This window comes from Chiloscyllium plagiosum, chromosome 10 (genome assembly GCF_004010195.1).
Source record: "Chiloscyllium plagiosum isolate BGI_BamShark_2017 chromosome 10, ASM401019v2, whole genome shotgun sequence".
Classification (NCBI taxonomy): Eukaryota; Metazoa; Chordata; class Chondrichthyes; order Orectolobiformes; family Hemiscylliidae; genus Chiloscyllium; species Chiloscyllium plagiosum.
In genome coordinates this window covers 83,089,739-83,113,914 of record NC_057719.1, presented here as the reverse complement: position 1 = coordinate 83,113,914, position 24,176 = coordinate 83,089,739, and the positions used below count along the sequence as shown (strand labels likewise).

At 45.7% G+C, this 24,176-nt stretch overlaps 2 protein-coding genes across 8 annotated transcripts in view; one reads left to right on the top strand and one right to left on the bottom strand.

Moving 5' to 3' along the window:
* plekhh1 (pleckstrin homology domain containing, family H (with MyTH4 domain) member 1) overlaps positions 1-2,610 on the top strand; it is a 123,928-nt gene extending 121,318 nt beyond the window's left edge. For all 3 annotated transcript variants that reach the window (XM_043698223.1, XM_043698222.1, XM_043698224.1), the window contains exon 28: positions 719-2,610. In XM_043698223.1, the coding sequence (XP_043554158.1) occupies positions 719-892 (174 nt within the window). In that variant the 3' untranslated portion in view covers positions 893-2,610. The remainder of the gene's footprint in view (positions 1-718) is intronic.
* A 1,824-nt stretch (positions 2,611-4,434) lies between these two features.
* The window catches only part of pigh (phosphatidylinositol glycan anchor biosynthesis, class H), a 27,696-nt gene continuing 7,954 nt past the window's right edge, over positions 4,435-24,176 (bottom strand). Inside the window, exons 2-5 of one of the 5 annotated variants that reach the window (XM_043698218.1) lie at positions 23,578-23,787; positions 19,230-19,313; positions 16,598-16,711; positions 4,435-4,738 (exon numbers count right to left, since the gene is read on the bottom strand). In XM_043698218.1, coding sequence (XP_043554153.1) covers positions 16,628-16,711; positions 19,230-19,313; positions 23,578-23,787 — 378 coding nt within the window. In that variant the 3' untranslated portion in view covers positions 4,435-4,738; positions 16,598-16,627. Of the gene's footprint in view, positions 4,739-8,872; positions 9,249-9,277; positions 9,749-16,597; positions 16,712-19,229; positions 19,314-23,577; positions 23,788-24,176 lie in introns of those variants that run through there. The other 4 variants (XM_043698219.1, XM_043698217.1, XM_043698220.1 and 1 more) reach the window with 4 other exon arrangements.

Below are 24,176 nucleotides of genomic sequence, written 5' to 3'. Positions count from 1 at the left end.
TACAATTGCAACATTTAAGAGGCATTTGGATGGGTATATGAATAGGAAGGGTTTGGAGGGATATGGGCTGGGTGCTGGCATGTGGGACGAGATTGGGTTGGGATATCTGGTCAGCATGGACGGGTTGGACCGAAGGGTCTGTTTGCATGCTGTACATCTCTTTGACTCTATAACTCCTATACTCAAAAGGTCTGAGCAATGAAGGCAAGCGTGATAAACAGCTTCTTAACCACCATATCTACCTGTGATGCAAATCTCAAAGAATTATGTACCTGAATCTCTAGGTGTCTCTGTTCTACAGCACTCCCCCAAGGCTGTACCATTAATTGTACAAGTCCTTCCCTGTTTTGTTCCAAAGTGCAATATCTCACATTTATCCAGATTAAACTCACATCTGCCGCTGTTAATATTCAAAGAAAAAATCAGAATAATGAGCAACAAACCAACAGAATTATACCACAAAACATCATGTTCTCTAAACTTGATTGTGACCTGAGTTTTTGTAAGGCTGGGCAGGCTCTCTGGTTTAGTCAAGAAGTGCCAGAGGGTGTTAGGCCTGGCACTAGGTCAGGCAATTAGTGATTCCGCTCCCTTCCAGCTTTGACTTGTGGTTACGTAATGAAAAGTTGAGGCAGGTTCCCTGGGCCCGTCCGACTTGGTCACTCCCCCGCGAAGCAGTTTGTTTTGTCAGTTCTTACCCTGTTGTTGTGTTCCGCAGATCCTGGAGCTGACCCTGATACTGGCCAGCTACATCAACCACAGCGGCTGGCCCTCGACATCCACCTCGCCAAACCTACCGTCTGCGAACCTCTCGGGCAAGAAGCTGTGGGAGATCGACAGCAAGCACTTCCCGAGCATGACGCGGACCACACAGGGCCCAACCCTGCTCTGAGAACCCCAGCCCCTTGTGAGAGCTGAAGACATGGAACATGAGACCCGGCTACCAGAGGACAAACCACTTGCAAGATTCAAATGGTGCATGAATCACCGTTGTGTCTGCACTCTCTCTGTTGCAGCCAGTATTTAAGTGCTTGAGTAGTGTTTTTAGACGTGATCTTCTTTTGTTTTGTTTTGATACTTCACAGATCTCGTGCGAGCTGAGCGTGCAAATCCCAGCATGCTCTGTGCCACCGGTGCTAAGGCTGGTCCGTATGCAGTAAAACCGGAACGGTGCAGGCTCTCGGGAAAAGCACCCTGAAATGGGAAAAGGCCTTTCTCCAAAGCGGTTCCCTTCCCTTACCCAATTCCACCCTAGGGTTGATTACTTGGCAAACATGGCAGTGCCCACCTCCTACCCTTGGCCAAAACTCCAGTTCTGATGGGCTTCGGCACCCAAGGGGCAAGGTTGTGTAACACAGGTGTTGGTACACAGTAAATTGTCTTGGAGCTCAAGACTGTAAGGTTATCAGCAGAAGCCAGAGGCCTTTGCGTAAGAGTGGAAGATGGCTCACAGCAGCAACAGGGTCCATGACCTCCTCTTTGCAGACACCCTGGTGCTGTCCTTTCATCAGGCAAAGAATCATCAGTGCAGTCAGTCAGAGGAGCACTGGTACGTGTTAACCGAGGAACAACAGGGCCCGACCTCACACCCTCAGGCAAGTGCCTGTGTGGAGTTTGCCCCCGTTCTTCTAGTGTCCCCGTGTTCCCTCCGGTTGCACCGGTTTCCTCCCTCAGTCCAAAGATGTACAGTCAGGTAGATCGGCCGTGTTAAAGTGCCCCGGAGTTTCCACGGATGTGAAAGTTAGGCGGATTAGCCATGGGAAATTGCAGGGGATAGGGGTGGGATGCCCTTTGGGAGGGCCGGTATGGACTCAATGGGACGAATGGCCCGCTTCCACTGTGTAGGGATTCAATGATTCTATACCAGGCAGCACCCAGAATAGGAGTCTGCACCCACCACCCCACTCCCACCCCCCCCTTCAGGACCTGCTCTTTGAATGTGTTAGACACACGACGCCTCAGGAGAGTAGACTGTTCTTTAACGTTTGGTTTCAGGCTGAGCATGTGCTGTTTTGCAGGAACTGCTCCCAACCACATGCCACTGGAGTGGTATATCACAAATGACACAGGAGTGAGCCTTTCAATGCTCCAAGTATTATTGCAGTTCCCCAGACTAAAGGGCTTTGAAATCATTGGTTTTCCGGGAGTAACAAAATCAAGCTCAGATTTTCAGTCCTGAAATCAGTGTGAACATGGGATTAAATAACGAGACCACGGAAATCAAGGGAAGAGTCGATCAGCGGCTGTCACTGCCTCTCGAAAATGAACCAAGGAGGTAGTGCTGTAAAATTTATCAGCCTGTGGACAAGACTCTTAATAACCAATGCCTACCTTGAGAAAGCTGAGGTGGTGGTCCTGGTCACTTCCTTGCTTTACTGACATTGCTTGTACTAATGGACAACTCGCAGAGCACGTACCATTGTACAACTCACAGAACCTACCACTGTCGCATTGGACGACTCGCGGAACGTGTCAGAGATCATCTCCAGGACCCACACACCAACTGACCCCACCGCCCTGTAGCCGACCACTTCAACCCCCCCCCCCCACCCCCATCCTGACAAAGGCATGCAAGTCCTTGGCCGCCTCCGCTGCCAGATTCTAGCCACCCGATGCCTGGAGGAAGAACGCCTCATCTTCCACTTTGGCACCTTCCACGGGATCAATGTGGATTTCACCTGTTTCCTCATCTCCCCTCCCCCCACCTCATCCCAGATCTAACTCTCCAACTTGGCATTGCCCTCTTGATCTGCCTGACCTATCCATCTTCCTTCCCACCTATCACCCTCCCTCCCACTTTCATCTACCTATTGCCTTCCCAGCTACCTTACCCCTGAGCCCCACCCCCACACTCCTGTTTATCTCTCAGCCCCCTACCCTCCCCACCTACCTCCATATTCTTGATGAAGGGCTTATGCCCAAAACATTGACTCTCCTGCTCCCTGGATGCTACCTGACCTGCTGTCATTTTCCAGCACCACACTTTTCAACCATTGTAGCTCCCTCAGAGGGCTGTCATTTCATGAGGGTCCATGAGTGAACCACTGGCTTTCTCTCATAACTTCACTGTCGTTGCCCTATTCCCGGCCCAGCTTGCATGCCAGCACCCCAGCTGGAGATTTTGCAACCGTGCCCAGCGCCATGACCAGTACACATTTTTGTCAGTGCTCCCCATCAGTAACTTCTCATTTCCCGGGCAGGAGGTTTGTGGATTCACTATCAGAGTCTGAAGCACAGAATCCACAGCTGATACTCCAGTGCACAGGGGGAGTGCAGCTCCGTCAAATGAGACAGGAAAGCATGTTTGTGTCTTCCCTCACTTAAGACATAAAAGATTCCCTGGAGTTATTTGAAGAAGTACCTGGACGTGAGGGTGGCTCAGTGGTTAGCACTACAGCCTCACAGTGCCAGAGACCTGGGTTTGATTCCAGCCTCGGGCGACTGTCTGTGTCGAGTTGTTGGGCCGAAGGGCCTGTTTCCACACTGTAGGGATTCTAATTCTAATTCCACCCAGTCTCCTGGCCTATAACCATTCTTTAGCATTAAGCTTTGCATATTTAATTGCTGGGGAGGAATACTTGTGAAATTTCCAGCAATAAAGACGGGTCAAAGTCAAACCCCACCTAAGCATCCACTGGCGTACCTTTGATTGAACCTCCCCTGGTCAGATGCACATTCTGTGTCTCTGTCTGGTTGTTGCTGGTTTGTTCTGAGTTCCAAGCGGCATCCAAAAGGCAGACCATTCCCGTTAGGGATCAGACGAAGGCTAAAATAGAATGTTCCGGTTGCTGGAAATCCCACTAGGTCAGGGAACATCTGCGGAGAAAACGCTTTGGGCCCACAACCTTTCACCAGAGCTTAAAGAGTTTTACCAATGGTTTGAGCGAGTCAGCTCTAGAACAGGAGGGCAAGAGGGAAGAACCTAAAGGAAGCATGAGAGACGGGAGCACTGATTAAAGGGCATTCATTCACTCAGATTAGTCTGGAGGCAGGAGAGAGTAAATGGCCAAAGGTTAGGATGGTACAAAGCCAATATAGGATGGCACTGGGCCAATAAAGAAAGATGTTTCCAGAGGGAGGGGTAAATGATTATGACAGAAGCATGATCAACATGGACTGTCCAGAAATATGATAGTAACTCACTGTTAAAGTGCCTCATTGGAAGATGGGCTATTTATTATTCCTGAATCTGCACTGGGTAGCTCAGCTCCTGCAGGGCCAGTGGGTGTCTTCCATTAGGCTGTTACATACAGCCCTCAGTGAGTCCGTGCAGTGTCCCTGGTGAATAATGTCAGCTTGACTCCCTCCCGCTCCAACCAAAACGACCTCAGTTCATTGGGGAAAAAAAAAGTCCTTCTCGTGCACTGACAAAACTGTCTAGCGATGTTCGCGGTCACCTTCTGGTTTTGACTTACCCTGTTCTGTTATATTTACGATGCCCAGTGAAATGTGCGTGGGCTTGATCTTCATTTGGGGAAGAAACCGTTTCGTAGTGAGCTGCAGATGCCCACTTGAGCTGGTGGCTGTTCTCATGGCTCTTACTCAGTCACGGAGTGATCCTTTTGTTTCCTGTTGGTGTAGGGCAGTAGGCCTGACCAGTGAAGACTGCGCTAGCGATTCCTTCACATACAGCCACAGGTGAAGCTTGTCACCACTAGATGTGTAGCATTCTTTAACCACTTAGTTCTTTCACAGAGACTTGAAGATGACCTTTTCTGTTCGAAGATCGGTACAAAGCCTAAAAGCCGACACAGAACAAATGGCATTCTCATAGAGCACAGAGTGTTGTTCCTGACAATTGTGTGTGTGTGTGTAAATACACCACACTGTATAATATATTATTGAATACTTGAATGTGACAGGGACAAACCCATTTCTGTGAATGGTTATACCAATGTACTGTACCTCTTATTTATTCTAACTGTTGGAAGTGAACACTGTGATTTTCACACTTAAATCTGAGCAGTTGCCTGTATTTTTGGGAATCATTGTGTGATTTAAGAGGGTAATACTGGAATGCTCCCACACACCCTCCATCTATGACTGCTAGTAGTCAAAATAAAAAGTGGTAACACAAACATATCTGCGTCTTGCCAACTGCCTAAAGGAGATCCATTCTACTCTCGTTACTCAGAAAGGGTGTTCCTGACTATTAGCAAGTAGTGCATCAAACCCATATTTAGCTGATGTGTTAGGCAGTACAGATGCATTATGCAAAACAATGATCTGGAACACTTAATTTTAATTCGTAACCATGCAAAGTAATCTATGCACTCTTTCTATATCTTTGTCACTATGTACTTTTTAAAATGTAGTCATACCACTGACAGGGGCACCACTGATTACTTATTCCTAAATGCTCCCGAGATGGTGGTGCTTGGGAAGGAAAGCCACCATCTTGAACTGTTACAATGCGCAGGAAGTGGGTGTTATCACAGTGCTGTTAGGGAGGGAGATCCAGGATTTTAACACAACCACAATGAATGTAATGACGATAGGAATATTATTTGGGATTGGGAATTCTATGAACTACTGTACAAAACTGGTAAAAAAAAAACTGAGAACTTCTTTAGATTTAGTTTTACAGTCACGTGCTCGCATGGAGTACAGTGCAAAGTTTACAAGTCGTCACGGTGCCCCATCTTAGATTCCAAGGTACAGATTATTTCACACAAATTCTTGGCGGTGGTCGGGGGGGGGGGTGAAAAAATGAGAAAAATAAAAATCCAACAACAGATTGGAAAAATAGAGAAATGAGAGTTCAAAATAACAGCCCTCCCTAAGCAGACCAGGTCGGGAGTCCGAGTCCACGCTGAGAACGGGAGGTAAAAAGAAAGTGAAGAGAGAGGGGATAAAAAAGAAAATAAAAGTGCACTGAGCAGGTGAGCTCCAACTCAGGAGTCCTGCTCTGCCGCCATCTTGGAGACTTGGTGAGTTGCTGCATGACATCTTGAATATAGTTCACTACTGTGCATCAGGGAAGGTAGGGAATGTTTAAGGCAGTGAATAGGGTATCTATTCATCAAATAGTATTTGATTGAATAGATTACTGCTTGCTGTTTTGGTCTCCTTTTCTGAGGAAGGGTGCTCCTGCTCTCGATGGAGTGCAGCAAAGGTTTACCAGGCTGATTCCGGGGATGGCGGGACTGATGCATGAGGAGAGATTGACTAGGTTAGGATTGTTTTCACTGGAGTTCAAATGAATAACAGGGGGGATGTCACCAAGACTTCCAAATTCTAACAGGAGTAGACAGGGTAGATGCAGTGAGGACGTTGTTGATGGTGGGTGTGTCCAAAACCAGGGGGTCACAGTCTGAGGATTTGGGGCGGACCATTTAGGACAGAGATGAAGAGTGGCCCAAAGAGTGGTGGGCCTGTGGAATTCATTAACGCAGGAAGTAGTTGATGCCAAAACATTGAATGTCTTCAAGAGGCGGCTAGATATAGCACTTGGGGTGAACAGGATCAAAGGTTATAGGGAGAAAGCAGAATTAAGCTACTGAGATGGACAATCAGCCATGATTGTGACGAATGGTGGAGACTGCTCGAAGGGCTGAATGGCCTCCTCCTGCTCCTATCTTCTACTTTTGTGCTGAATGGGTGTTAAGCCTCGAGTGTTTTTGGAATTGCATTCGTTCTTGGCAAGGGGAGAGTACACCATCACATTTGTGCCTTGTAGACAGTGGTTTCACAGTTTGTCTGAAAATACAACATTTTTAATCTCCTCTTATAGCTACAGTATCTATATGGCAATTACATTCCTGGTCAATGTCAACCCCCAGAAATGTTGATGGTGGAGATTCAGCTAAAAACAGTATGGAACGTCAATGGGAGCTGGTTAGATTTTCTCTTCTTGGAGATGATTGTTGAGTGGTCCTTTCATGGCACAAGTGTTTTCCAGATCCTGGTACATGCATCATTATTTCAGCAGTTGCATGAGGAACTGAACCCTGTAACTATCCCCTCACTTTAGACCTTATGATAAAGAAAGATTAATGCAGCAGGTGACAATGGTTGGGCTTAGGGATATGATCCTGACCAGAAAATATCAACCCCGAGGGAATGCAAGGCTGTTGTGGCTCCGTGGTGATGCCCTCCCTCTGAGTCAGAAGGCCCGGGTCCAGGTTCCACTTGCTTCAGAAATGCTTCTTCATGTAAAGTAAAAAAAACTATGGATGCTGGGAATCGGAAACGAAAATGGGAATTGTTGGGAGAAACTCGACACACCTGACAGCAACCAATTTAATGTTTTGCAATTGAGGTAGGATGTGTTTTGTCCATTCTGTAAGTCTCCCTTAATTTACATTTTAAGCCTATGAAGACAGAGTCATAGAGATGTACACCACAGAAACAACCCCTTTGGTCCAACTCGTCCATGCCGACCAATCCTAACCTAAACTAGTCCCATTTGCCAGCATTTGGCCCAAATCCCTCTAAACCCTTCTTTTCATATACGCAACCAGATGCCTCTTAAATGGCCTCTTAAATTGTACCAGCCCCCCCCACTTCCTCTTGCAGCTCATTCCATACACATACCACCCTCTGTGTGAAAAAGTTGCCCCTTAGGTCCCTTTTATATCTTTCCCCTCCAACCCTCTAGGGTGTCCAGAACCCCAGAGAAAAGACTTTGTCTATTTATCCTATCCATGCCCCTCATGATTTTATAAACCTCTAAGGTCACCCCTCAGCCTCCGACGCTCCAGGGAAAACAGCCGCAGCCTGTTCAGCCTCTCCCTATAGCTCAGATCCTCCAACCCTGGCAGCATCCTTGTAAATCGTTTCTGAACCATTTCAAGTTTCACAACATCCTTCCGAAAGGAAGGAGACCAGAATTGCATGCAATATTCCAACAGTGGCCTAACCAATGTCCTGTACGGCTGCAATATGCCCTCCCAACTCCTGTATTCAATACTCTGACCAATAAAGGAAAGCATACCAAATGCCGCCTTCACTATCCTATCTACCTGCAACTCCACTTTCAAGGAGCTATGAACCTGCACTCCAAGGTCTCTTTGTTCAGCAACACTCCCTGGGACCTTACCATTAAATGTCTAAGTCCTCCTCGGATTTGCTTTCCCAAACTGCAGCACCTCGCATTTATCTAAATTAAACTCCATCTGCCACTCCTCAGCCCATTGGCCCATCTGATCAAGATTCCATTGTAATCAGAGGTAACCTTCTTTGCTGTCCACTACACCTCCAATATTGGTGTCATCTGCAAACTTACTAACTGTACCTCTTATGCTCACATCCAAATCATTTATGTAAATGATGAAAAGTAGTGGACCCAGCACCAATCCTTTTGGCATGTTTTCTTAGATTAAACAAAGAGCAAGATACATTCTCACATCCCGATCACTTAATGTGAACAATCAACACCTCTCCAGCAGCAATCTGCACCCCACCAACACCTCCCACCATGTTATAAATGCTGCCCCCTCCACACCTCACTTCAGCTTGCTGTCTCTCCATGGATGCTATCTGACCTCCAGCATCTGCTGTTTTCAGTACAGATTCCAGCATCTGCAGTAATTTGCTGCAACAAGATACTATTTGGATAGGAAAGACTTGTTAACACAACAACCTGCATGGTGTCACACACACAAACAAATATACATTTAGCAATGTAAGAGGATTGACGTACAAGGGGATTAAAATCCAGGAGAGTTGAAACAAAGGAGTATTTGGTTAGCTGTTCCTGGACTCAGCTGAATGTGGTGAATTCCATGTAATAGCCACAAAACATTTTAAAAGATATCCATTTGCAGACAGCTTTCTGTCAGAGCTGGTCACAAATTCAGTGAGTGCCCCGCACACACTAGGTAGTTTCTTAACACAGCCTGAACCACAGGGTGCAGCAGCAGCAGCTGAAGTTCACAAATCTTTTAATGCTCACTCACTTATCAACATACAACAGGTCACCAGAGGGTCCACAACTAACCTAATAACCAGACCTCTCCATTATCTTATTTATACAGTCAGCCCCACCATTTATTGTGGCAATAAAATAGCTCAGGACAATACTGGGTACATTTGCACGAGATGTTAGGTACAGGTCTCCAGAAATAAATCCTGATGCTGATTGTTATCAGTGGTTGTCACTCATTTACTAACAGTACTCTTAAGCTCCCAGTCAGTAGGTGGTGCGTTCAAGTTCCAATCTCAAAACTTGATTGTAAATCCTAGGTTGACTCTCCACCACAGTGCAGCGCTCGCTCTCTCTCTCTCGCAGATGGACATAAAAGATTCTAGTTCAAAGAAGAACAAGGCAGTTTTCTCTGGTGTTCAGGTCACTGTTTATTCTTCAATCAGCATGAGCTTAAACTGATTATCAAATTATTAGCATACCGTTGCACATTTAACTGCTACTGCACTTCCTACATTACAACAGCAACCTCGTTTCGTAAGTACGTCACTTGTGTGCTGGCAGATCGCGTGACTGTGAAAGGTGCAATATCTGGCAAGTCTTTGTCACCCTGGTGGTCATGAGGAACAAAGAACCATCAGCCTGTAATTGCATCTAACTGCCCTGCGTCCAGTATGTTATGGCTACTCCAACCTCCTTCTTTCGTGAAGTGTGCCAACAACAAGGATGTCATTTCCAATGGGCAGTTCCACCACCTGATGATGTTTACGACCTGGTGGGATTGTTTCCATGACATTGCTGACAGCAGTGGGAAGTGCTGTGTCCTCTTCACTGTCTGGCTGCTGAGGATCATTTGACAGGTCGAGGGCTTCCTTTAGACACCTGTTCTTAGAGAAGTAGTCCTCTTTGAGGCCAATTTCAACAACACGAGCAATCAACCCACACTCCACCCGAAACATCATTCACTCCCAGAGAATTACTTTCTGGAACAACGCTCAAACTTTAACTCTAAAACTCCACTTATTGAAATTCTCGCATGGGCCTGGTGTTTCTTGGATGGGATTTACCACTCACCTCTCTCAGTCTTTGGCTGGGGTAGAATTCTATGATGACCAGCTAATCTCGGTATCTCAATATCCTTAACATGAGACTGGACACCAAGGGCTGCTTAGCTATTCTCGTTCCTCCTCCAAGACGCTCCATAAATCCCAATACCCTGGTTCTCGGTGGGCTGCCCTAATATGTGCAGCTGGATGCTTCATGTTTGCTTTCAAACTGGCAGCTCACCACCACCTTTCAGACACAACCAGGGATGTGTAGGTAATGCTGTCCATCCAGCAGGGGCCACATCCCATGAATGAATTTTTAAAACACTTATAACCTCCAAATATGATGTGCCTTGGGATGGTTCAATACGTTGAGGTCATAGAGTTGAACAGTACAGAAACTCAGCCGTGATATCCTAAATTAATCTAATCCTATCGGCCAGCATTTGGCCCATCTTCCTTTAAATTTTTCCTATTCGTATACCCATCCAGATGCCTTTTAAATGTTGTAATTGTCCAGCCTCCACCACTTCCTCTGACAGCTCCATACATGCACCACCCACTGCATGAAAAAAAATTGCCCTTAGGTCCCTTTTATATCTTTCCCCCTCTCACCTTAAACCTATTCCCTCTAGTTTTGGACTCCCCCACCCCAGGGAAAAGGTTAGGTGAATTGGCCATGCTAAATTGCCTGTAGTGTTTGGTGAAGGGGTAAATGTAAGGGAATGGGTCTGGGTGGGTTGCGCTTCGGCGGGTCGGTGTGGACCTGTTGGGCCGAAGGGCCTGTTTCCACACTGTAAGTAAGTAATCTAAAAAAAAAAGTAAAAACAAAACCTTGTCTATTTTCCCTATCCATGCCCCTCATGATTTTATAAACCACTGAGGTCACCCCTCAGCCTCTGATGCTCCAGGGAAAACAGCCCCAGCCTAATTCAGCCTCTCCCTATATATAGCTCAAACCCTCCAACAAGCTTATAAATCTTTTCTGAACCCTTTCAAGTTTCACAACATCTTTCCTATATCAGGGAGACCAAAATTGAACAGTGTATTCCAAAAGTGAACTAACCAATGTCCTGTACAGCTGCAACATGACACCCCAATTCCTATACTCAATTAACTGACCAATAAAGGCAAGCATGTCAAACACGTTCTCTCCTATCCTGTCTAAATGTGACTCCACTTTCAAAGAACGAGATCTCTGTTCGACAACACTCCCCAGGAGCTTCCTATTAAGTGTTGCTATCTAAATATATAAATTGCCGGTTTTTTTTACTTTAGAAGGTTGCGCAGGCAACTTTATCCCAACTTCATCCTTAGCTGACATTTGTTGTCATGAAATTTCCACTGGACAGTAAGGAAAAGGAATTCTCTTTCTCCTCCGTCACCCTGCATCAGCTCCCTTACTACCCTGGTTAAACTCAGCCAATTTATCACAAAGCAACTTCTGGTGTGAGCGTCTTGGATTTTATTTTTAAAAATACGAAAAGAGCAAAAGGATGATCAAGGGTAAAAGAATTAGAGCCCGAGAATGTATCTTCTTTATGGAAGAGGATGACACAGACATGGGTCTTAATGAACACTTTATATTTGTCTTCACAAAAAGTGAAATAATTTGCCATTGCTCAAAAAGTAAAGAAGGAAATTGAGGAGGCTCTGACCATTATTTTCCAATTCTCCTTAGCTTCAGGCATGTTGCCCACGACTGCTAATACATACCATTAGTTTAAAAGGGAGCCAGTAATTACAGGCTAGTCAGACTAAAATCAGTGCTGAGCAAATTATTGGAACAAGTTGTGAAGGACAGTATAAATTATGTAGAAAGGTACAGATTAATTAAGCACAGTCAACATGTTTTCATTAAGGGAAGCTCATGTCTGAATAACATGACTGAATGTTTTGTATAGAAAGGGCCATGAGAACAGCACATTGGACATTTCCTATAAGAATTTTGCAGTGGCTTTTGACAAAGTCCTGTGTACACACTGGTTAGAAAACTAAAAACCTACAGGAGCCAAGAAGCAATGTCAAATTGGATACAAAATTGGTTTGGTGCAGGATGGGTATTACTTGACTGGAAAAGTATTACTGTGGGGTTGCACAGACCCCTTCCTGGATCCTTGATATTTTTGTGGTTATTTATCACTGGCTTAGATTTAAATGGGGGGAACGCGATTAAAAAGATTGTAGCTGATATAAAACAAATCCTGTGATTGGCAGAGAAAGGAATCCCCAGTCTGCAGGAAGATATCAATGAACTGGGGAGAGAAGCAGAAACATGGCAAAAGATATTTATAAACTGTTGAAGTGTGATGCAATGCATTTGAGCAGGATAGAGAGGACAAACAAGGCAAGGAGTGGCAGAATACTGAGAAGCCTAGAGGAACACAGGGACTTTAAAGAGCATGCCCAGAGCTCTCTGAAGGTATCTAACGTGGTTAAGGGGCATTAGGTGGAAGAAGTCAAGACACAGTAAAGTTGTGCTCGAACTGTGCAAAGCACTAATTAGGCCACAGCTAGAGTACTGGGAACAATCCAGGAACGATGGGATCACCTCCCAGAAGGTACAAAGGATATTAACGAAAATGTTAACATAGAACATTACAGCACAGTACAGGCCCTCCGACCTCTATGTTGCGCTAACCTGTGAAACCAATCTGAAGCCCATCTAACCTACACTATTCCATTTTCGTCTATATGCCTGCCCAATGACCATTTAAGTGCCCTTTAAGTTGGCGAGTCTACTACTGTTGCATCTGTCCTATATCGATCACCCCTCAATTTAAAGCTATGTCCCATCATGCTAGCCATCACCATCTGAGGAAAAAGGCTCTCTCTGTCCACCCTTTATAACCCTCTGATTATCTTGTATGTCGCAATTAAGTCACCTCTCAACCTTCTTCTCTCTAACAAAGACAACCTCAATTCCCTCAGCCTTTCCTCATAAGACCTTCCCTCCATACCAGACATTATCCTAATAAATCTCCTCTGAACTCTTTCCAAAGCTTCCACATCCTTCAGATAATGTGATGACTAGAACTGTATGCAATTCTGGTGCAGCCAGACCAGAGTTTTATACAGCTGCAACGTGACCTCATGGTTCAGAAACTCAATCGCTCTACCAATAAAAGCTACCACACCGTATGCTTTCTCAATATTCCTATCAACCTGGGTGGCAACTTTCAGGGATCTATATATATGGTCACTGAGATCTCTCTGCTCATCTACACTACCAAGAATCTTACCATTAGCCCAGTACTCTGCATTCCGGTTACTCCTTCCAATGTGAATCACCTCACACTTTACCACATTAAACTCCATTTGCCACCTCTCAGCCCAGCTCTGCAGCTTATCTATGTCTCTCTGTAACCTACAGCATCTTTCTGCACTATCCACAACTCTACCCACCTTAGTGTCATGTTGCCAAGAGTTATTGCATTTTGTTAAAAGAAACAAGGGCAGGACTTATACAGTTAATGGTAGGGCCCTGGGCAGTACAAAGAACCTTACAGCACAAGAACAGGCCCTTCAGCCCGCCAAGCCTGCACCGATTTAGATCCTCTATCAAAACCTGCTGCCTATTTTCTAAGGATCTGTATACTGCTGCTCCCTGTCCATTCATGTATCTGTCTAGATACATCTTAAATGACTTTATCATACCTGCCACTACCACCTCCGCTGGCAACATCTCCAGGCACCCACCACCCTCTGCATAAAGAACTTTCCACGCATATCTCCCCTAAACCTTTCCCTTCTCACTTTGAACTAGGGACCCCGAATAATTGAGTCCTCCACTCTGCGAAAAAGTTTCTTGCTATCCACCCTGTCTACACCTCTAATGAATTTATAGGCCTTAATCAGGTCACCCCTCAACCTCCTTTCCAATGAAAGTAATCCTGATCTACTCAACCTCTCTTCATAGCTAGCACCTTCCATACCAGGCATTATCCTGGTGAACCTCCTCTGCACCCTCTCCAAAGCATCCACATCCTTTTGGTAATGTGGCGACCAGAACTGTATGCCGTATTCCAAATGTGGCCAAACCAAAGTCTTATACAACTGTAACATAACCTGCCAACTCTTGTACTCAATATCCCGTCCAATGAAGGAAAGCATGCCATATGCCTTCTTAACCACTCTACTGATCTGTATTGTCACCTTCAGGGCACAATGGACCTGAACACCCAGATCTCCCTGTACACCAATTTTCCTCAAGCCTTTTCCTTTTACTGTATAGTTCGCTCTTGAACTGGATCTTCTAAAATGCATCACCTTGCATTTGCCCGGATTGAATCCATTGCCATTTCTCTGCCCAACTCTCCAATCTATCTATATTCTGCTGTATTCTCTGATAGTCCCTTTCTCTGTCTGCTACTCTACCAATCTTGCCACCTTGCTAATGAGGCAACCTACACCTTCCTCCAAATCATTTATGTATATCACAAACAACAGTGGGCCCAGCATAGATCCCTGTGGAACACCACCGGTCATAGGTCTCCATTTTGAGAAACTCCCTTCCACTATTACTGTCTCCTGTTGCCCAGCCAGTTCTTTATCCATCCAGCTAGTACACCCTGCATACCATGCAACTTCACTTTCTCCATCAGCTTACTATGGGGAACTTTATAAAAGTTCCTGAAGAAGGGCTCATGCCTGAAATGTCGATTCTCCTGCTCCTTGGATGCTGCCTGACCTGCTGTGCTTTTCCAGCATCTGCAGTCCTCACTTTCGCCTAGAACTTTATAAAAGACCTTACTAAAGTCTATGTATATGACATCTACATCCCTTCCCTCATCAACTTTGTCACCTCTTCAAAGAATTCTATTAGGTTTGTAAGACATGACCTTCCCTGCACAAAACCATGCTACCTATCACAAATAAGGCCATTTTCTTCCAAATGGGTATATATCCTATCCCTTAGCAGGTTCACAGCTCTGTAATTACCTGGATTATCCCTGCTACCCTTCTTAACCAAGGGTAGCAATTCTCCAGTCCTCTGGGACCTCCTGCATGTTCAAGGATGCTGCAAAGATATCTGTTAAAGCCCCAGCTATTTCCTCTCTCGCTTCCCTCAGTAACCTGGGATAGATCTCATCCGTACTTGGGGACTTGTCCATCTTAATGCCTAGTGTTGTTGAACCAAGAGACCTAGGGGCTTAGATACATAATTCTTTGAAAGTTGCGTCACAGGTAGACTGGGGAGTTAAGAAAATGTTTAGCACGCTTGCCTTCATTACTCAGGCCTTTGAGTATAGGAGTTGGGACGTCATGTTGAGGTTGTTACAAGACGTTGGTGAGGCCACTTTTGGAGTACTACGTACAATTCTGGTCACCCTACTATAGGAAGGATATTATTAAATTGGAGAGGGCTCAGAAAAGATTTACCAGGATGTTGCCAGGACTGAAGGGTTGATTTAGAAGGAGAGGCTGTATAGGCTGTGGTTGTTTTTCACAGGAACATAGGAGGTTGAGGGGTGACCTTATAGAGGTTGATAAAATCATAAGGGGCTAGATAAGACGAATAGCCAAGGTCTTTTCCCTAGGGAGGGTCAGTTCAAAACTAGGAGGCATATTTTTAAGTTGAGAGGAGGCAAATTTAAAAGGGACTTGAGGGCAACCTTTTCACCCAGAGGGTAACCTTTTCACCCAGAGGGTGTATAATGAAAGAAGTTCCAGAGGAAGTGGTAGAGTCAGGTACAAAAGACATTTGGACTGTTAGATGATTTAGAGGGATATGGTCCAAATACAGGCAAGTGGAGATGAGTTCAGTTTGGGAAACATGGTTGGCCTGAACCAATCCATCAAGTTGGACTGATTGTGCTGTGTGACTCTACGGCTGGTGAAATGTAACTATAAGGAAAGATTGGATAAAGGATTAGAGAAAAGTTGAGCAGACTCTGGAACTCGTTGCCTGAAAGCGAGCTGAATGCAAGAGGTATTGTGGACCTGCGTTTAACCTGCAGGGCTAACAAACCAAGAAAAGTGAAAAGCAGGATTAGGCTGGACAGCTCTCTCTCTCTCTCTCTCTCTCTCAGCAATCAAGGATACAAGGGGTGAAATGGTCTTATCTTTTTTTCTGTAATCCTATGAGTAATCCTTTATACTCAAAAGGATACCAGGTGAGCACAGCCAGAAAACCAGCCATGGTACAATGTAGCCCTTCACCAAGACTTCTCAGAAAAATCTAACTTCTCTTCAAATTGGCATTGGGTATAATTCAATATTGGCACGGTGGCTCAGTGGTCAGTACTGCCGCCACACAGGGCCGGGGACCCAGGTTCAATTCCAGCCTCGGTCGACTGTCTGTGTAGAGTTTGCGTGTTCACCCTGTGTCTGCATGGGTGTCCTCCGGGTGCTCCGGTTTCCTCAAACAGTCCAAGTATGTGCAGATTAGGTGGATTGGTCATGCTAAATTGCCCATAGTGTCCAGGGATGCACAGGCTAGGTGGGTTGGCCATGGGAAATGCAGAGTTACGGGGATAGGGTGGGGGCCAGGTCTGGGAGGGAATGCTGTTTCGAGGGTTGGTGTAGACTCAATGGGCTGAATGGCCCGCTTCCACGTTGTGGAGATCCTACGGTTCTATGATTTGGTCAAATTTACCGGGTGAGGAAAATCGCATGTCATCATTCCCATGCAGCCCACTCTACTGTCAATGAATACGAGCACAGGGGACGGGTGTGCCATTACCTGACAGAACAAGGCCTGTCCTTGACTCGTTCACTGTTCCTCCTGTGTCTGTTGTAGGATTTCTTGGCAGCTTCTGTACACCTGCGATAAACAGTCCAGACGTGGCTTGGCACTCTTGAAAAAAGGAGGTGGAGTGGTGTTAGAAACCCAAGGACTTCCTCCCCTTCCCCAAGCTCCTCCACATAGCTCGGAGCTACAGAGGGATCCACACGACCTGCTCCGACCTCAGATGTATCTTAGACACAGTGCTAGCAACGCTGAAACATACCAAGCAGTTATAAACCAATCGCTTCCTCACACAACGAGCAAACCCTTCCCCATCAAAATCAATCTTTTAATATTTTTGCAGATGTGCTGCCTGGAATCCAGATTACAGTCAATAACCCACTGGCCATAGCACTTAGCAAACACATTGAGTGTACGGGCACCGAATAACATATATCACCATGGAGCTGGAACCAGTATATAGTGAGAGCGAGACACAGATGTGCAACTAAAAGTACAGAGGAGGAGAGGGAAAGAAAGATCACCACCCCATAGAGGAACGTTTAGCAATCTAGACAATAGACACAGAGAGGGAGCAGAAACTGGGGAAAAGATACAGTAGGTTATACAGAGACAGTGAGAATCACAGAATCCCTACAGTGTGGAAGTAGGTCATTTGGCCCATCGAGTCCACATCAATCCTCCAAAGAGCATCCCACCTAGGCTCACCATCCCCTTACCCTATCCCTGCATTTCCCATGGCTAATCCAACTAACCTGCATATCCCTGGACACGTTGGATAATTTAGCATGGACAATCCGCCTCACATGCACATCCCTGAACACTATGGGTAATTAGGCATGGGCAATCCACCTAACCTGCACATCTTGGGATTGTGGGAGGAAACCCATGCAGACACGGGGAGGGTGGAATTGAACCTGGGTCCCTGGCGCTGTGAGGCAGCAGCGCTAACCACTGAGCCACCGTGTCACCATAAGTGAGAAGAAATGAATTAACAATCAAGCCACAAAGAACAAGAGGGAGAAATCATCAAAGGAGGACTCAGCTGGCTACACAGAGAGATAAGGCAAGATCACCAAGTAGGTAAGGGAAACAGACAGACAGAAATATACAGGAGGGAAAGGTGGGGTAGGGTGAGGGAGGGAGTGAGGGAGGGGGTGAGACTAACAGCGAGACAGTGAGAGGGTGAGAGAGAGGGAAGGGAGGAAGGAAGGGGTGAGAGACGGAGAGAGGGAGGAAGGGGGTGAGAGAAGGGGGGAGGAAGGAAGGAAGGAAGGAAGGGCATGAGAGAGGGGAGGAAGGGAAGAAGAGGCTGAGAGAGAGGGGAGGGAGGGGATGAGAGGGAGGGAGGGAGGGAGGGGGTGAGCGAAGGAAGAGCAGGGAAGTCCCAGTACCCCAAAATTTACCCCTACTTTGAACATTTGTAAATATGTTTCCTTCTTTCCTAGTTAATCTCGCCCCCTTTCCTCACATTCCCTGGAATTCTTCTTCAATTCATTTCCCTCATGATTCCCCCTGGTCCTCCATCCTCACATATTTTCATCAATGACAGTGGTCTTCCTCAATAATGTCAATCGGTCTCCAATATCCGCTCCTTGAATCCTGAATGTGGAGTGACATCGAATCTCAGAATCTGCAAGATCGCAGGTCTAGCCCGCTTTCCGATTTTAAGGTACAGATCTTTCTAATCAACCAGTTCAGTGATGTTACTACATGCCCTGGAGCACTGGGGACATGAACCCAGGACTTCTGGATCAGAGGTAGGGACAGTATCACTGTGCCACAAGAGCCTCCTAACTAACCTTCATCCTGAACCAGGCTGGGCAAGAACAGGATTGAGTCCAGCTCTGATGTTTCGTGCTTCGGTGTTCGAAGGTTACGGGAGCTCCAGAGAGCAGAGTCTGAGCTGACTCTCCAGCGCAGTCTGAGGGAATGCTGTACTGTGAGGGTGGGGGGGGAGCGGGGAGCTGGTCTAAATGTTAAACCGAGGCACCATGGCAACGCACACTCAGGACTTAGCAAAATGGAGAACACCTACTGCAATATTCCAAGAGCAGTAGGAGTGTTCTCCCTGGCCAGATCAAGCAACGTCATTAACACGGATGGTGTGTTCATTACCACGCTGCCGATTGTGGGAACTTGCCAATTTCACTGCAGCATTTTTAAATTAAGACGTTGCCTGAAAAGCACTTGGGATGGCCTGAAGGCATGATGTACAATTTATAAATGCCTGTTACCTCTTTGACTGAATACTCTGCCAAAACTTCGATCACAAAGCTCAGTGGTAAATAATGCCCAATTGAAAGTATGGTGCACCACTGTTGGAAGTTGCTTTCATTTACCAAGGCAGGTGGTGGGAGGGGGGGGCGGGGGAGCCCACCAGATTTCTCAATAATTGATAACCAAACCTGCACCCATCCACAGCAGCAGTCAAAGCCAAGGCCAAACTTGGTTGCAATCTACCTCACAGTTTAGCACTCCCTCTTACAAAAAGAACAGCAGTTGAGTGAGTTTCGGAGGAAAAGTCAGTGCCTCGTGTAGCCCTTTGAGGTGATGGGTAGTAAAGGAAAGAAGAAGAGGGAGAAATCACTTACACTCTCAATTGTTGGGTCTAGCCATGTTTTACCTGGAATACTGGCACCACCTCGGACACTCCCCTGGGGTTTCCGGGGTCTATCAGCAGAATGCACAGGTAGTAGATAACTTTCTGCTGCAAGGAAGAAACAAATAATCTTCAACAACCGGCTTCACCCCATCCATCCCCCAGCCTTTCCCAAACACAAATTCCTCTGGGACTGCTACAGGAGATCTGGCGAAGATGTTGCAGCTGCATCTGTCCAGGGAAGTGAAGGACATTTCATTATACCTCAGAGGTAAAAGGGAGGCTTGAAGATTCAAGAGGTGAGCCGTAAAAATACCTGCTCTAGCAGCCACGGTTATGCATGTGGTTGGACTGTTGGGTTCCTGGTCAATGGTAAGCCCCCACATCGCTGGTGAGTTGGAATTTAGCGATGGTGGCACGAGATGTGATGAGTCTCTCTATTGTTTGTAGAGATATCCAGAGCTGAAAATGTGTTGCTGGAAAAGCGCAGCAGATCAGGCAGCATCCAGGGAACAGGAGAATCGACGTTTCGGGCATAAGCCCTTCTTCAGGAATCACATCACATCACATCCACAGCAGCAGTCAAAGCCAAGGCCAAACTTGGTTGCAATCTACCTCACAGTTTAGCACTCCCTCTTACAAAAAGAACAGCAGTTGAGTGAGTTTCGGAGGAAAAGTCAGTGTCTCGTGTAGCCCTTTGAGGTGATGGGTAGTAGAAGGGCTTATGCCCGAAACGTCGATTCTCCTGTTCCCTGGATGCTGCCTGACCTGCTGCCCAGCAACACATTTTCAGCTCTGATCTCCAGCATCTGCAGTCCTCACTTTCTCCTCAGAGATATCCATAGCCTGGCATGAACATTATGACAAGCATTACCCCTAAAACTCTGCCTGGTTACATCCAAGCTTGGACTGCGGTCCCCGAGATGTTATGAGGATATAATCAACTGAACAGTTGCAGACCATGGGGTCGAGTGCATTAGCCTGGTGAAATAGCTTGATTAGCAGTTAGGAGGATCACCCAACAACAGTCACTTATAATTTATATAACATCTGTAATGTTACGAAACCTCACAAGATGCACTACAGGAGCACTTTGCGCAAAAGGTAGTACAGGTAGAAGATCCTTTATCCAAACATCCAAGAACTGAAAAGCTCTGAAATCCACAGTTTTTTTCTCATTAACAAAGTTGTTTGGTGAGCAAACAGTTGACCCAAGTCGACACCCACTCGATGCATGTCACCCAAATTTGATGTGCGGGGGTGGGGGGTGGGGGGGGGGGGGGAAGAGGGAGGCCTGGCCAAGCATGTTCTTAGTTAGAAGTCTGCTTCTCTGTTAAGATTTCTTTTTAACATTTCACCATTAAACTGACACATTCTGAAAACCGAAAAATTCCGAATTCCGAAAAACAGCTGGTCCTGAGCATTTCGGATAAAGGATCTTCTACTTGTACCAACACACAGAGTGTCAACTCATTACTGCAGGGCCCAAATTCCCCATTGGGATTGAACTCCATGCTGCTGGTCCCCACTAGCCACCAGTCAGCTAAGCCAGTGTCACGTCCGCCACCACCCATACCTCCCACACACCCAACCCAGTCAGGAGTTGTTGCAGCAACAAACACTTTCACGTGCATTATGGGAAGTGATGATAAAGACTCCAATTTATGGGAAAATAGTAGGAATCTCTAATAGACCAGGAATCTCTATTATTGCCTCCCATTGGAATTAATTGCAAGGATTTACCCAGTTGCTCCCAGCCTGTTTCGCCATATAATGAACATACTTGCCTTTGCCATTACTATGATGGAAGCAGGGACTATACACACTGAACAATCAGACTTCCTAGGCATGATTATTACCAAACAAAATTTGATCATTTATCCATCTTTTAGGTATGACTCCAATCACTCCTCTTAATCTCAATTCACCTCTGTTTTATCAGGATTCCTCATTTGGTTAAATGTTGCCTGATATCTCAACTTTAGAATTCCACACTTTTATCCAGATTTGGATCAAAGCCGTGATTTGATTTCCCTCACAAAAACAGAAATTCCTGGAGAAACTCAGTGGGTCTGGCAGCATCTGTGGGAAGTAAGCAGTTTTGAGTCCAGTGACTCTTCATCAGAGCTGGTTCGGAAACATCAACTTGCTTTATTCCCACAGACGCTGCCAGGCCCTCTGAGCTTTGCCAGCGATTTCCGTTTTGGTCTCAGATCGCCAGCAGCTGCAGCTGCTTGTTTTATTACTTTCACTTCCTTCACTCAGTGTATGAAAGGGCCTGTATAGTTCAACGACACTGCCTGATGACCACAGCCACTTCACACAGAGCAGCAAGGTCAGGATAATCAGTCAATATCAACCATGGTGAAAGCCTGAGGCCCAGAAACTTTAATTCCACATGACTTTTCAGAGACACTGCGTAATGTTTCCAGAATTTTGCTTTAAGTTCCAATTTTCCTCAGCCATTACTTGTTAGAATGAGAAAGGGTCTTTCTTCCCCACAGCCGTGCAACTTTCTCCTTTTCCAACACTTAGCTAATTTACTTTCACTTTTAATCGGCGCCCCCCCCCAACCTCGTGAACTGCAATCTTCCTTCCGCCCTCCAGTTTACTCATTTTTAAATTGTTTCTTTTACATCCAGACTTTCCCCTTTACCTGTTTTAATTTTTAAAACAATCTGTTTTTCACCTCCTACACTGTTTCCGTTTTGACACTCCAACAAGACTTTCTATTCCCGCCTCCCCTCCCTTGCCCCATCTGTCACATTCTCTCACATTCCAGCTCTCACCTCCAGGATCCTGTCTATTCAGCTCACCCCAGCCCTTTTCAATGAGCAACTACTCACTTCATAACGTTCAAAAGAATCTTTCAGCGACCGCGTCTAATTCTGCAACCTTCCGTTTTACTGATTTACATTTTTTTCCATATCCCTTTAATACTTCACGAATTAATTCTTAAAAATTTAACTCAGAGGCATTTCAATACATTTAAATACAAATGGATCCAGAAACAGAATACTGAGGATCTTGGGAATCTTGAGATAAAAATTGAAAATGCTGGGAACAATCTAGGGGTCAGGCAGCATCTGAGCAGCAAGAGACGGAGTTTAACATTTCAGGTCTTTTGACAAAAGTTAGAAGTTTCACGAGTTTTGAGGGAGTCAGGAAACCAGCTGAGACTGAGTGGAGGAGTGATCCTGGTCGATGAGAGTTCGGAGCTCTCAGTAATAGAAGCTCCAGAAATGGCATCTCACATCCAGTTAGGTGCCCCCATGGGGATCAGTTTAGCTCAGTCAGCTAGGCGGTTGGGTTGCAAAGCTGTGTGATGCCAATACCATGGGTTCAATCCCCGCATCAGCTAAGGTTACCATGAAAGACTCTCCTCCTCAACGTCTCCCCTCTCCTCAGGAATGGTGGCCCTGATATTAAGTCACCATTAGTCATCTCTCTCTCTCTCTCTCTCTCTCTCTCGAAGACAGTGGCCATATGGTCTGGTAAGAGTATGGAGACTCCCAATACACATTTCAACAGTAGCACACTTAGAGTCATAGAGCTGGACAGCATGGAACCACACCAACTCGTCCATGCTGACCAGATATCCTAAATTAATCTAGTCCCATTTGCCAACATTTGGCCCATATCTCTTCAAACCCTTCCTATTCATATACCCATCCAGATGCCTTTTAAATGTTGTAATTCCTACCAGCCTCCACCACTTCCTCCGGCAACTCATTCCACACACGCACCACCCTCTGCGTGAAAGTGTTGCCCTTTAGGTCCCTTTTAAATGTTTTGCCATTCATGTTAAATCTATACCCTCTCTTTTTGGACTCCTTTACCCTGAGGGAAAGACCTTGTATTATTCATGCCCCTCATGATTTTATAAACCTCTGTAAGGCCACCCCTCAGCCCTCGCTCCAGGGAAAACAGCCCCAGCCTATCCCTGCAGCTCAAACCCTCCAACCCTGGCAACATCCTTGTAAATCTTTTCTGAACCCTTTCAAGTTTAACAACATCCTTCCTATAGCAGGGAGACCAGAATTGCATGCAGTATTTTAAAAGTGACTTAACCAATGTCCAAAAGAAAAAATAAATTGGGACACTTGAAGTCATGAAAAGCATTGTACAAATGTGCGTTCCTATCCTGGCCTTTGCTCTGAAAGCAACTATGCAATTCTCACATTTCATGTGGTTTGTTTATTACAACATTAAAGGCAGGTAATAGAAAGTAAACAAACGTTCCTGATGCAGTTCCTCCAGTATTGACCCGTTTATATGTGGAATGTGCTCAAACAGTAAACAATCCTTCATTTTCAGGTACCATATTTGTCATTTCTCTGCAGTTGAGTTTCAGTAACTCTGCCTCACTTACCATATAAATGGCTTCGTTGATCACAATATCTTTCACCTTCTTCATTTCAATGAATCTCACGCTCTCTCTCCCCGAGGCATACAAGGTGTTCATCTGAACTCCAATCGATCCAATGATCAGCATCGACTCCTGATCAATCTTAAATAAATGAAGGTGCAGTATCATCCCAACCAGAGTCAAAACAATTGAAGCTGACAGCACGGAAGTGTTCTGCAAAAAAGCAATTTCCAACACAGAATATCAGTGTAGTTCCTGCAAATTGTTCAGAATTCCAACTCCAATTCCATTCCAATAATGGAAACAGAAAATGCTGCAAGTGCTCACTAGCTCAGTTCCCAGTTCTGATTAAAGGTCACACACCTGAAACGTTAACTCTGTTTCACTCTCTGCAGATGCAGGCAGATCAGATGAGTTTCTCCAGCATTTTCTGTCTTTATTGCTGATCTCCAGCATTCGCAATTTGATAGAACATAAGAACTAGGATCAGGAGTAGGCCATCTGGCCCTTTGAGCCCACTCCGCCATTCAATAAGATCATGGCTGATCTTTTCACGGCCTCAGCTCCACTTAACCGCCCTCCCACCATCACCCTTACCACCC